Raw genomic sequence first — 12,595 nt, forward strand, 5'->3', positions numbered from 1 at the left:
GGTTTGGGGGAGGGGGGTCAGAAGGTGTCGCACGCAGGACCGCGAGAAAGCGAGCGAGCGACGGCAATGTGGGGAAAAAGGGGGGGAAGGGGTAAAATACACCACAAAGTCATACGGCAAGACGGGCCAAGAAATCTCCGCTACAAAGAGAGGAGAAGATGCGAGCACCAGGCACGCAGACTGTAGCTCAGCCACAAACAGTCAAGAGTGAGGTCCAATGAGCAAAGCGAGGGCGAGTTGAAAGTTTTGTGCCGGAAGTTCGTCAGCGCCGTCGGAGTCACACAGTCGCCACGGAGAGAGAAAGACACAGCAAGAATACTTTTACTATAGGTGTATTCGCTCTCTCCATCATGCCCCGCAGCATCTTCACCACACCTCGCATTCGGGGCGCCCCTACGTCGCGAGAAGCTGCTCCAGAGGCTGACGCAGCAGCTCCTCCGCCTCCTGGCGCAGGACGTGATGCTGCAGCCGTCCGTGGCTTGACTCCTGATTCACTGCCATGTCAATGCGACTGTCGTTAACGCCTTCGACCGGCCCAGAGAGTCTAAGCGAGCTCTGCTGGATGAGCTCACTCTGAGAGCGCTGCCTATGACGACCTCCAGCACTTTCGCTGTTCATATTGACCTCAAGGCTGTGAATGCAGATGATGCAGTTCTGGTTCCACGCGCTCAGATGAATCTCGCGTAGCGACCTCACCCTCGCCAAAGGGGCAGCCGTGTGGAGGCGGACGCAGTTATTGAGGTTCACGTACTGCAGTGACACACTCTCAGACAAGCCCTCGAGCTCGTCTACGCCGCTGAAGGACGCGTCCACCGAGGTCAGTCGCAGCAGCTCACCTAACGGACTCAAGCTGTGCAGCTGCTGGCACTCGCGAACGGTAAGGTGACGCAGCTCGGGGGCGTACTGCGACAGCCCAGAGAGCGAGACCAAGTTGCTCTCACCCACATCCAGCTCCTCCAGCAGAGAGAGGGAGGCGGCGGACGACGGCAGTCTTGTACTCAGGATGGGGTAGAGTACGATGCGCGCTGAGGGCGCTGCAGTGTCGCCTGTAGACGCTGGCTTCTTCGCAGTGGAGAACCCCACGCCCTCGCCCATGATGGCAGGCGCCCTCATCCGGTCCAAGAAAACAGTTGAGACCGCAGTAACAGCAGTACGAGCGGCCGAATCGATCAGCGCGGCAGGAACGTCCATCGCACGGAACAACTCATGAACGGACTGACATCCGCGCAGACAAAGCCGGCGCAGCTGTGTGCACCTCGTCAGGCCTTCCACATCTCGCACACCGGAGTAGCTGCAGTCCAGCTCGCGCAGGTTTGGGAGCGTCGCCAAGTCACCCACGTGCAGGACATCGCGGCACCAACGCATCGACACAGAGGTCAGGCGCCGGCACACTGAGTAGTCTCCGCGAAGGTCCAAAACGTGGCAGTCGGCCACACGCAGCTCAGTCAGCTCCGGCAACTGCGACAGCGCTGCCACAGAGCGCAAAGAGGCGCATCGGCAAAGGCTAAGGCGTTTGAGGCCCGACAGCGGCAGCAGCGGCTCGAGGCTCGTGAGGGTCCTCACGTTGCGCAGCCGCAGAACAGTAAGACTCTCTACTAAGGGCAACGGAAGGGGCATAAACTGCGTAAAGGACTCGAGCTTCTCGAGGTGGGTAAGCTGCCCAATGAGCTCCACGGCCGTCTTCGACACCTCCATGCAGTTTGGTGCTAGAATGAGCGAGCGCAGGCACGAGATGCCGGCATCAGTGCGCTGAAACGGTGGCTGGGTGAGAATGCACAAGACACTTTCGAGGCCCTTCGGTGGTGTTTCAGCAGAAGCAGCCGTTGCAGAGGATAGAGACGACAAAGATGGGTGGGAAGACGCCTGCCGCTTCACGTTCACCTCCATAACCATCGGCTCGCCATCCTTCGTGAAGGGCCGCGTCAGCCACCATCCCAGCTGCCGCAGATCGGACACCAGCTCATCCTCCGAGCCCGACAGGCTGTGGTACTCACAGCTCGTCGTCCAGTCCCAGCACACGTAGAGGTCGCTGCGGCGGTGGGCAGACCCCTTTGCTACTCGAGTACCGGCTACTGCTTCGCGAGCGTAGCGCAGGTGAGGGTGTGCAGCGGCGCAGCACATTGACGGGATATGCGGCGTGTATTGCAGGATGTTGTTGAATGCTACTCTGGACAGATGCTCCGCTGATCGTTTCGAGCTTCCCAGCGGAACCGCAGAGTCCGTGGCCGCATTCCTGTCCGCACTCCCGTTCATCACTTGGGGTTGGTTGTTTTGGTTTAGGTACAGCTGCTGCTGCTTTGTCGTGGCCATCACTTGGAATGGCTGTGAGGGGAAAGAGAGGGACAAGCACGACAGTGAAAGGGAGAAGACGGGAAAAAGAAAGCCGAAGCAGCTTGATCGATGTTGATTCCACGCAGATGTTTCACATGCCGTGATGAGTGGGCATGGGTACCGGTGCTCAGGTGGGAGAGTGGATGAAGGTGGAAGAAAGAGGTCATGGTAAGCAGCAACAGGACATGCATAGTGAGTTGTAGGTGCGCAAGAGGCGCGCACGAGTGACGAGGTAGCCGTCTTTGGCCACTGCTGCCAGCGGTTCTTGCGCTTTTTTTCCTTGTCCGCCCATTGCGTCCTGAGTGCAGCGGCGGGGGCGGGGGAGAGGGGTTGAGCTCATCGAGTTTGTTCATCGTATTGGCTGATTGATCAACTGACAGACTGCGTGGCACTCTGTACACTCCATCGCGCCTTACCCTTGCGGGGAGACTGGCCAACAAGAGGCATATAAAAAGGGGGCGGGGGGAGGGGGAGTGCTCTACGGCACGAACACACCGTCAGCCCATGCCGTAGAGCGCGCCAAGCTGCCACAAAACGATGGGGGTCTCCCAGTAGAGCCACTAGCAGAGAGAAGGGTCAGAAAAAAAGAAAAAAAACTTCATTCGCCTATCGACGACAGAGCACCGCTGCCGTGACACTTGCGCCGGCGATGCCAAACACTAACGCATTCCAGATTATCTGTGCATAACGACCCTCGTTTCCACGTCCAGGCAGGGACTCTCCCGCGGCAGCAGAAGAGGATGAAGTGATCCGGGACTGACCTGCCGGGGCACCTTCCATCCACCGCTCCAGGAGCCGCACCGCCATGTCAGAGTGCTTCGCGTCCACGAACGCTTGCGTGATGTCTTGGTTCACGTACGGCAGAATAAGTCGCTGCCCTCCCGGATGCACACGCAGGATGAACTCCATCGGTACAAGATAGTGGCTGCCCTTATAGGAGATGCGCATGCACGGCTCCCCCATGGGCAACATGGTAGAAACACCTCGTCAACGCTGCTGAAGCGAAAGCAAAAAAAAAAAAATAAAACACGAGGGGATGTGGTTTGAGGGAGGGAGTGGGAGTAAAGCAACTAAGTGGGTGCCGCCTTGGTGGCGCAGGAATGCAGTGAACCCGCTGTGGCACGAGTGCGCCCGTATCGGAATTTGTTGGGATGAGGGGTAAAGTGCAGAAACTCTTCATCATCCGCTTCTCATCGAAGTGACAACCGGCCAGAAGTAAACGAGGAAAGGAAAAGAGGAAAAGAGAGGAGGAGCAACGGCCAGAGGAGGAGGAAGTGCGAGAAAGCGGCACGCGCATACGCAGCTCACTCCGTACGTGCACTGAGGTTAAGGAAGGGGCATGAAGAACTACGCAGGCTTCACGACAGTACCAGCGCAGGCAGGGGAAAGAGGGATTGAAAGTATAAGACGCCACTCTAGGTAAAAGCCTCACTGAAGCTTCGACTCGCTGCTGTGAGCTCTCTGCCTCACTCCACCCTCTTGCTTGGCTGAAGAAAAAAGCAAAAGGTGCTCTGCAATGGCCTTGCCTGCTCGGCTCTTCTTTCACCTCCTACTCTTGGGCCGGCATGAACGACGGGTCTCGATGCGCGAACGCGTGACCTGAAGGTAACGGATACGTCAGCGATGACATGCTGCCTGTTTGGGTGGTTAGAAAGAGCAGAAGAAAATCATCAAGATATCCATGGAAGCTCACCGATGTCGCACACTCATGCACACGCGCGTGTGAATCGAGCCAGCCTCGCCACCTTCCGACCAAAGTTCCGCATGCAGAGCGCAGGCCTCTTGCTGCTTTTTCCCTTTGGCAAACAGTGAAATGGGTGCTGAAAGGGGGAGCAAAGACAGGAGGTGAGGAAGTGTCGCTAGCTGCTGACGACATCCTCGGAGGGCACGAAGCAACACGGAGTTGAATCTACTCCCAACGTGCAGCAGTAAAGTAGCGCCCTGATACTCTTCGCATTCCCCGCTGCCACCTGCCCAACTCGCCATCCTTCGCACCGACCCTCCGACATCTCCGGCTTACCTTTCTCCGGTGTTGCGTGCGCACACGTGGGACTGGAGCCTAGAGAAGCCCCTTGGAGACACAGAAGCGAGATACAAAGTGAAGAAAGAGACCAATGCACCCGTGGATACGTTGAAGTTGAGCTCCCGAGAGACAATCCCTCCCCGCCAAAAGTGCAGACGAGATCTCAAGACGCCGCGCATGACAACACCTGGGTCTTCTCCAGCTCAGGGATGGGGGCGGAGCTTCAGGTGAGAGCGGCGTGCTGCTCCGATACCATGGCCAGGGTAGACCCCTCTCATTCACCCATTCCATTCGCTGCCGCGTCCAGCAAGCAATCGCGCACGACGCAACTGAACGGTAGTGGCACACGAACGTGCCCACCAGCTCTCAGCGCCAGCGAGATGCCTCTTAGCCTCACACTGGTGAGCAACGCGGCGACGGGCAAAAGCTGCCAGTTTGAGATGAGCTCCCCGTAGCCCCAGTACGCCACAGAGTTGAAGAGTGTCTCACTCAAGAGCGTTGTGTGGACATGCGACGGCAAGCCGCGCCGATGCACCAGCGTCGCCCCTTACGGCCTAGATTCGGTGGGCAGTATCTGCGCAACATTAAAGGTGATCCTCACCACATTCGCCCTGCGCGGCTCCGCACCACAGCCGCAGATGCCCTGTCCCAGGGTGGGGACCACACTCAGCCCCAAGTGAGCTGACACGTCCGCGCCTCAAGAACACTCGGCACGTAAAACACCGCCGCTACCGCCGCGCCGAGGAAACTCAATACTGGCATTTCCACGTAGTCAACACCATAGGCCGCGTGCTTCTTCACGAGGTCCTCCACGTAGTCCACCTGCAACGCCGCACAGGCTTACCTGAACAGGTTTTACGGACCGCTCGCTCGCAGACTTTCAAATCGCCTCCGGCACGCCCCATTCGAAGAGAAAGCTGAGAAGAGTGTGTGCACCATTCAAAGCCCGGAAGAGAATCTCCGCATCTGCCACTTCCGCAGGGGTGCGCGCACCGCCTTGCTAGGCATGCGTCTGTACCCCTGGAGTGAGCAGCCGGCCTTAGCAAGGTTTGTAGCCACTGCTTGGCCCCATCTTGCCGAGGGTCAGCAAAGTCAAAGGTCAGCTTACTGCCAGTGGCGATCAAGCTAATGATGGTGGAGAGCAGAATTCAGCAGACGCGAGGGGATCAGTGCATAAAATCCTAATGTGTAATAGAGGAGGCGAAAAGAGAGAGGAAACCAAAGAAAGGAAGCGACGGCCGTGTGGCTGAATAACGAAGAGGGAAGAAGTGCCGATAAGGCAAGAGAGGGAAGGGGGGTAGAAGCGTGCATCGGTGAGGATACACCACGGCGTGCGTGGCGGATAGCCGTGCGTGTGCTCTGCTTTGCGGGGTGAAGAGAAGGCGGAGAGGGGGGAGGCTGACTGATTAGGAGGGAATCAGCGAGTCGGCGGGTTGGCGAGAGAGCGAGAGACAAAATTACCAAAGAAAAAAGCGAAGTGGCGCTCTTGTTCTGTCAACGGACGAGCATGCGCGACTGTTGGCTCGCACCCGAGAAGACTGACTGCAGTGTAACAGAGCGAAGGTTGTGTGTGTGTGTGTGTGTGTGTGTGTGTGTGTGTGTATGCGTCAGGGAAATAATAGGCCTGTGTCAGTACCCCATAGGGAAGGCGGGCAGTGTTGAAAACACCAAACGAGAATAATGAAAAAGGTGGGAAAGAGTAAAGCACAGATGTCAGGGTGGGAGAGAACACTCTGAGCTAATCAGCTCGATCGATGAGTGCGGGACATCGTTGACTAGTCGAGTGGACTCAAACGACTTTGAGTCATTCTGTGTGAGCTACGCGCTGAGGTCACGCACCTGAGCAAGATCAGTTGCACAGCATCCACTTCTATCGCTCAAGGCGGTTTCTATCGCAGCTGCAGTTGTCCTTAGGTGCTTCGCTTGCTTCAGATTAGTACACACGCTACCTTTTCGGGAATAGTCTCTGAGGCGCTGACGCAGAGGTGCTGAGAGGAACGAGAGGCAATAAAGGCGGAATTGAGGGGGGGGGGCAAAGACGTCTTCGATGGTCAGCTCGTCTGCATGCTCCGTTCCTTTACATTCACGTTAGATCATTCCCATCGCCCTCGCGCGCGTCATCTGCCGTCGCTCTCACCTCGCTTCTCAAGTATAACGGCACAGAGCTCCGAAGAGGCATGAAGGCGCACGAGCGAGAGAAGCTCAGCGCCATCGGAAAGTAAGCGAGCAAAAGAAAAAAAACGCCACGCCAGAAGAAAGAAAGAGGGGGGGACAAGAACACGAGCCGCAACTCTGAAATAGGGAAGAGCCAGAGACTCTCAGATGAGTGCGCCCCTCACCGCCTTCCCTACCTCCCATCCTATTTTGCACTTTATCATCACACCACTTCCGCTTTTTCACTCTGTGATAGAAGAGTGCCAAGCGAATGCGCTGAGACAGCAAAGTGAGGCATCGACACATCAGCGGAGGAGAAACGAAGGCGAGAAAGCCCTGCGCATCATCCAGAAGATAAAAGGGGGGAGTAGATAGAGAAACAAAGTGTCCTATCGCTTATAACGGTACTTTTCTACTCATGCTCAGCACGTGATGAAGTGGTTACCTCCTCACGCTCCTCCCCCCTCCCCCTCAACGACAAGCAAAGAGCCGTGCGCCTACAGCCATCTCTTTCTGTTTCGCGGCGAGCTCCACTGGCAGACCATCACCATTTCTTCACTGCACGTGAGCACAGAAAGAACGCGCGAAGCAGCGCATGTGTCCATGTGCAAGACAACACATGCGTACTTGCGCGAGCTGCTGATACACCATCACAGCGATGGCAAGCGTTGGTGGGAGGTCACGTATGAGAGGAGAGGAGAAAGGGGGGAACAAACAAAGTGGGGAGTGAGGAGAGAGCGCAGTGTTGTCTCCTGAAGGAGAAAGCGGAGGGAAAGGGGTGGGGAGCACGAGAGAAGTACAGGAAACCTCAAGATAGATGAAAAATATAAAAGGAAGGGGAAGAGATGGAGAGAGTCTATAAACCTCAGAAAAAGAGAGCCTTCTTCGCCAACTGCGCTCACTTCTTCTCCCATCTGCTGTGCGCTGCATGTGCACTGCACTCGATCCGACGGAAGAGAGCGCAAGGGGACGGAATCAACGAAAGGAAGGGAGACATGGTGAAGAACAAAGAAGCGGCGGGAATAAAATGTTAGTCAAGAGAAAAAACTGAAGTTATACGAGAGAAAGAGAGGGGCGCTTTTTCCTGCTGTTCGCCTTGCCTCAATGTCACGAGGACGTTCGCAGGAGGCGTTTCGTGATTCATGTGGAGCCGTTGATGCGCTCCTGTGCCTCGCTTGAAGCGAGCGCACACTAAACCGTATTTTTCTACGAGCTCCTGCGAAGAACCACAGCGGCCACAACAGCAGCCACGCTGAAAGCAATCGCCGTGCTGCGCCAGCGCCACTCATCCTCCTCGGCGAGGCGCGCCTCAGCGCGCTTCTGCAGTTCGACCCTCTCCGTCGTGGAGACATCGGCACACCACTCCTCCAGCATCTCCATAGCGTCTTTCGAGTGGCCGGCCTCCTCAAAACCCTCCGTGATGTCCTTGTTCACCAGTGCCATGAGGATGGCCTTGCCGCCAGGGTGCTCCTTCGTCACGAAGTTCTCAGGGACACTGTAGTTCTTCCCCTTGAAGATGAAGTGCAGTGAGCTGGCGACGGACATCGTGATCTGCTCTGGACGTGGAAAGGTTGGAAAGGCAACTAAAGATGGGTGAAGTGAGCGTCAAACAGCGTACAAAAAGAGATGAAAACAGAAGGCGGCCAATTTGGAGCTTTCGGGGGCGGCGTTGGGGGGTGCAGCAATCCTGGCGAGCGCGTGCGCGGGTGATGGAACAGCTAGAAGCACAGGGGAGACAGAGTAGAGCGACAGGGAGAGGGTCTGTTAGTCTGACAGGGGAGGGGGTGGCAAAATCTGGGGTGGCGCAGAGGTCCTATTTCGTTGTTGGCTGAGGTATTTACTGCCTCTTCTCTTGCCTCTCCCATGTACACACTGAAGAATGCAAGGCAGCAGCGCTCGAGAAGGGAGGCGCGTACCTGCGAAGTCAGTTGGGGCGAGAACAACGTGCCCAGACCAGGCCAGCCAACACCATCTCGGCGTCGTGGAGGAGAGAGGGTAAAGACAGTCACTGGAGGGGGCACACACTCATGGCTGGCGTATTAGCCTCACTTTCATTTATTTATTTTTAGCGCAAGGCAGCGCACGAGAACAAGTGGGGCGGTACAACAGCGATGATATGAGCGCGAGCGTGTCGGAAGAGCGCTGACGCAGTAGGCGTTAGCAGAACATATGCACAGGCTTACGGGAAGAGAGCGAAAAGCGACAAAGCGAGCTCAATCTCACAACGGAGTGGAAGGCAGACAGCGATAGGAGAGGAGCGGAGAGGAGCCACCGTAAACAGACAAAGAGGCATGAGAATGTTTGTGCGCTCGCCTGAGTACCTCTCTTGTGAGGGGCAGCACTCCTCCGAACTCACGCATCGCCATCACCTCTTGGGGACCCGCATGTATACGAGCGCAATAGACGCCATCAAAACAGCCACCGCCGCAGCAGTGGCTACGGAAGGCATGAGTGACTTCAGCTTTGACGGCTCGCTAGCACTCCTTGGAGTGGTAGTCTTCGGCTCAGTGGAGACTGTTGGCGCTGGTTTAGGCGCTGCGGAGGCAAATGCAGCCCCCAGTGGTGAGACTTCTGTGGCTGACTCCGCAGTCTTCGCCCCCTCATGCGATGGGGAAGACGCCCCGCTCGGACCAGACGGGATGCTTGGGTCATACTCCTCCTCCAGCCACTCCTCGAGCATTTCCACGGCAGTTATCGAGTGATCGGCGTCCTCGAATGCGTCTGTCATGTCCTTGCCCAGGTAGGGCATGATTTCATCGCCACCGCCAGGGTGTTCATGGTCAATGTAGCCCTTCGGGATCAGATAGCTTTTGCCCTTGAAGAAGAAGCGGTAGCGGACATTCTCCGGCATTGCGTGGTTGGCCCGCTTCGGACTACGGTAGAGGCCTCCCTGTGAAGATGTAAAGGTGCCGGTGCACGAAACAGGTAGGCTGTGCCGTCCAGGGACGAGTTACGGGCCGGTAAGTCTCGCTGTAGGTGTGCGTGTGCGGCTGCCGCTGGGGTGTGCGTGACATACGGTTCGAGGGTGTTGCGACGGCTTTGCAAAAATGAGTAAGATGTACGATCAAGCGAGAGGGCGCAAGCCAGAGTGTACGTGAGTGGCGTAAAGCACGTAGAGAGAAGAGTGGTGCGGAGCACAATCCCATGTCCCTCTCGTTACGCATTCATCCTGCAAGCCGAGGAAGAGCAGCCGCTAGCAGACACGTGCAGAACGAGCGCGCCAGATGGGCACACGTAGGGCGTTGTGATGCAGCTGTGACCACAACCTGAGAAGCACAATGGACACCCGGTGCTCATAACAGCGGCGACGAGAAGAGCAGAGAGAGAGAGAGACGAAGTCGCCACCTCCGGTGGCCACGTCCTCCTCCCCCCTCCCCGTATGAAAATGGTCAGCAACACTCTCTTGTTTTAGGGGAGGTTTTACCTTTCACATCAATGGAAAAGATACGAAGAAATAAAATCCGAACGGCAAGAGAGAGAGAGAAAAAACGCCAGATCGCCACGGCGCCCACGAACAAAATCCCCCAGAAAGGAAGCTCAGCCACTTGAGAATACTGGAAGAGTCGGTTGTGTGCGAGAGAGAGAGGGAGGGAGGAAGGGGGGAAGAGCCCAGCGGCGACTGCAACACGTCAATCACAGTGCGTGGCTCACACCCTTGAGCACGTCTGCACGTACGCAGTCATTCTGTGTGCCACGTAGAGCGGGGCTGCAGTCACAAGACGCAGCCCCGCAAAGGAAACTGGCAACAGCGGCGCTTTAAGGCCTTCGAGTACGAAAAGAAAAAAGGGGAGAGTTGCGCAGTGACTCACACGCACAGACGCGTGTGCGCGCACAAGGGAAGTTGATAGAGGAAAATAGTTGGCTGGGGAGGTTGACGCAAGACACTTTGGAGAGAGAGGAAGAGGGAAAAGGAGAAAGCAGTTGTCGAATTCAGAGAGAGAGGAATGAAAAGGGGAAGGGGAGTTGTCGATGGCACAGGGACGCAGCATCTCTACAGCGCTGCGGAGAGCTGTTCCCCCCTTCCCCAGTCACCTCGCGTAGCAGCACGTGCACCAGCAATTCTGCTAAGTAGACCGCTGTTTGCAACGCACGTACACAGCCACCATCACTGTCACAACACTCAACAGACTCCCTGCCTGCACACACCAGTTCCAAGTGCGTTGGTTGCGCCCCTCACACGCCTTCTCGCATAGCAGCTGCAAGTCTTCGATGGAAACAGACTCATCCAGGAACTTCAGTAGCGTGCGCATCGCCTTCTTCGAGTGACCGGCTTCGTTGTACGCCTGTGTGATGTCTCGATTTGCGTAGGGCAGCAGCAGCTTTGGACCGTTCGGGTGGCGGCGCACAAACGACAGGGGCACGCGGTAGGTTCGACCCTCATAGATATGCCAGACAGACCCCTCCGCCTCGTCCGCGGCCGTCGGGCGCGTAGCAGCGTCGGTGGCGATGCTCGCCATTGTGAGAGCTGCAGAGGAAGTTTCGGTAGAAGACGCCAATGAGAAACACAAGCCGTGAGAGGGGTAGAAAGAGGGAGGGAGAGGGCGTAACAATGAAGCCAGAGAAGGCGCTCGACGTCTGTGCTAGGAGTCATGTAAAGGGAAAATGTCAGTGGCGAAAGAGAAGCTGCTGGCGAGTATTTGTGTATGAGTATACGCGTATGGAGTTCGTTGCTGGCGCACACTCGACACCTATAACTTGCGCATGCGTCGAGGGATTGCAAGAGCAGAAATGTGGCGCGTGTGACAACAGTGGCGCGTTTGAGAGAGAAGTAAAGGATAAAGCAACGAAGGAGCGGAGAGAGCCCGCAGCGAGAAGAGCGAAGGGCATTGCACCACATCAGTGAGACCATCAGCTTGAGAGCTGCGCGCTCAGCCGCCTGGGTCTCTTTCTACTGCCCCTCGAGCTGAGCCTCGCGAAGACTAAAAGGCCAAGGCAAGAGTAATCCATCGCTGCATGAGGCCAGTGTGATTGCACTAACGTACGGTGCAGAGTGCGCGCTAGGAGTACAACGCGCATACTTTCAGAGTAAGCCATGTGGCGTGTGTTCGGGAATGAGAGAGAGCACGATTGTATCGATGTCCCTCTGTCGATGGATCCTCAACTGATGAGTACTCCTGGCGTGGTCCATTCATTCGCTTGGTTGGCTCGAAGGCGCAGGCACGAACATTGAGGGAGGAAGGGAGAAGAAGGGGGAAACGCACAAAGTGCATCGCTTCTGCTACCACTGGATTCACTCAGTGCACAAGCGGTGCAGTCATGCAACGACAAACAAAAAGGGAGATGAAACCCCAACAAGAAAAGTAGGGGAACTCTGCAACGCATGATGGGCAACAGAGACGCACAGCGCGTGCAGGGCTGTAGAACCCGAAGCTGCGAAAGAGACGACGATATGAGAAGCACAGGAGAAGGACCGAGCCACTGCATCGCCCATGCACGCTCTTTCCCGTCACGCGCTGCGCGAGGCGATAAGCCGAGAAGAGGAAACACAAAGTAGGGTAAGCAAGAATAAAAGCACACAGCACCCTACGAGCTGGATATGTTGTCATAGTGTGCGGTGACCTGCTCGCTGGCCCACTCACGTCTCTGAGTGCGTGTGCAGAGAGACAGAGGGAAATAGAGGGTGGAAATGAAGAGAGCGAAATCGTGCTTGCATCGCCAAGACTCAACATGAGCGAAAAGGGGGGGAGGCAAGTCGAGTTGTCGTTCACGGCTGCCTGTGAGACAGGGAAGTTGGATGGGATCAGTGAACGGGAGAAGAACAAGGAAGAGAGCTGGAAAAAAAAAGAAGGAAAAGGAGCCAGAAAACACACAGCGGCAAACGTACAGCAGCTGCTGCATGGGGGGGTGCAGGAAGGAGCACCAGAGCCTAACAGATGTAGATATCGTGCGTCAGAAATGCACAACGATGCACGTACACGCTGCCATCTGACTTCGTAAAGAAGGAGACTTAAAGGAGGGACGACTGCGGCTTCGCAACGGCGCGTGTTTGTGTTGCGGCGCGAAAAGCTATCAGACTGACGGTTTGGCGCTCGCCTGTAGAACGTGTCAAAGGGCGCACAAGTGTAGAAAATGAAAAGGAAGGGGGAG

At 56.4% G+C, this 12,595-nt stretch overlaps 5 protein-coding genes across 5 annotated transcripts; all 5 read right to left on the bottom strand.

The window, feature by feature from the left end:
* Nucleotides 1-393: 393 nt before the first annotated feature.
* Nucleotides 394-2,310, bottom strand: LPMP_311070 (hypothetical protein; the record flags this gene model as incomplete). The annotated part of the gene is made up of 1 exon (XM_010703193.1): nucleotides 394-2,310. One exon carries the CDS (start codon nucleotides 2,308-2,310, stop codon nucleotides 394-396), a length of 1,917 nt encoding a protein of 638 aa, XP_010701495.1.
* Nucleotides 2,311-2,937: 627 nt separating this feature from the next.
* Nucleotides 2,938-3,303, bottom strand: LPMP_311080 (hypothetical protein; the record flags this gene model as incomplete). The annotated part of the gene is made up of 1 exon (XM_010703194.1): nucleotides 2,938-3,303. The coding sequence occupies one exon, from the start codon at nucleotides 3,301-3,303 to the stop codon at nucleotides 2,938-2,940; it is 366 nt and encodes a 121-aa protein (XP_010701496.1).
* A 4,411-nt stretch (nucleotides 3,304-7,714) lies between these two features.
* On the bottom strand, nucleotides 7,715-8,053 carry LPMP_311090 (hypothetical protein; the record flags this gene model as incomplete). Its single annotated transcript, XM_010703195.1, has 1 exon — nucleotides 7,715-8,053. The coding sequence occupies one exon, from the start codon at nucleotides 8,051-8,053 to the stop codon at nucleotides 7,715-7,717; it is 339 nt and encodes a 112-aa protein (XP_010701497.1).
* An 820-nt stretch (nucleotides 8,054-8,873) lies between these two features.
* LPMP_311100 (hypothetical protein) lies at nucleotides 8,874-9,359 on the bottom strand (the record flags this gene model as incomplete). The annotated part of the gene is made up of 1 exon (XM_010703196.1): nucleotides 8,874-9,359. The coding sequence occupies one exon, from the start codon at nucleotides 9,357-9,359 to the stop codon at nucleotides 8,874-8,876; it is 486 nt and encodes a 161-aa protein (XP_010701498.1).
* A 1,213-nt stretch (nucleotides 9,360-10,572) lies between these two features.
* Nucleotides 10,573-10,965, bottom strand: LPMP_311110 (hypothetical protein; the record flags this gene model as incomplete). The annotated part of the gene is made up of 1 exon (XM_010703197.1): nucleotides 10,573-10,965. The coding sequence occupies one exon, from the start codon at nucleotides 10,963-10,965 to the stop codon at nucleotides 10,573-10,575; it is 393 nt and encodes a 130-aa protein (XP_010701499.1).
* Nucleotides 10,966-12,595: the final 1,630 nt, after the last annotated feature.

Source organism: Leishmania panamensis (genome assembly GCF_000755165.1).
Source record: "Leishmania panamensis strain MHOM/PA/94/PSC-1 chromosome 31 sequence".
Taxonomy (NCBI): domain Eukaryota; phylum Euglenozoa; class Kinetoplastea; order Trypanosomatida; family Trypanosomatidae; genus Leishmania; species Leishmania panamensis.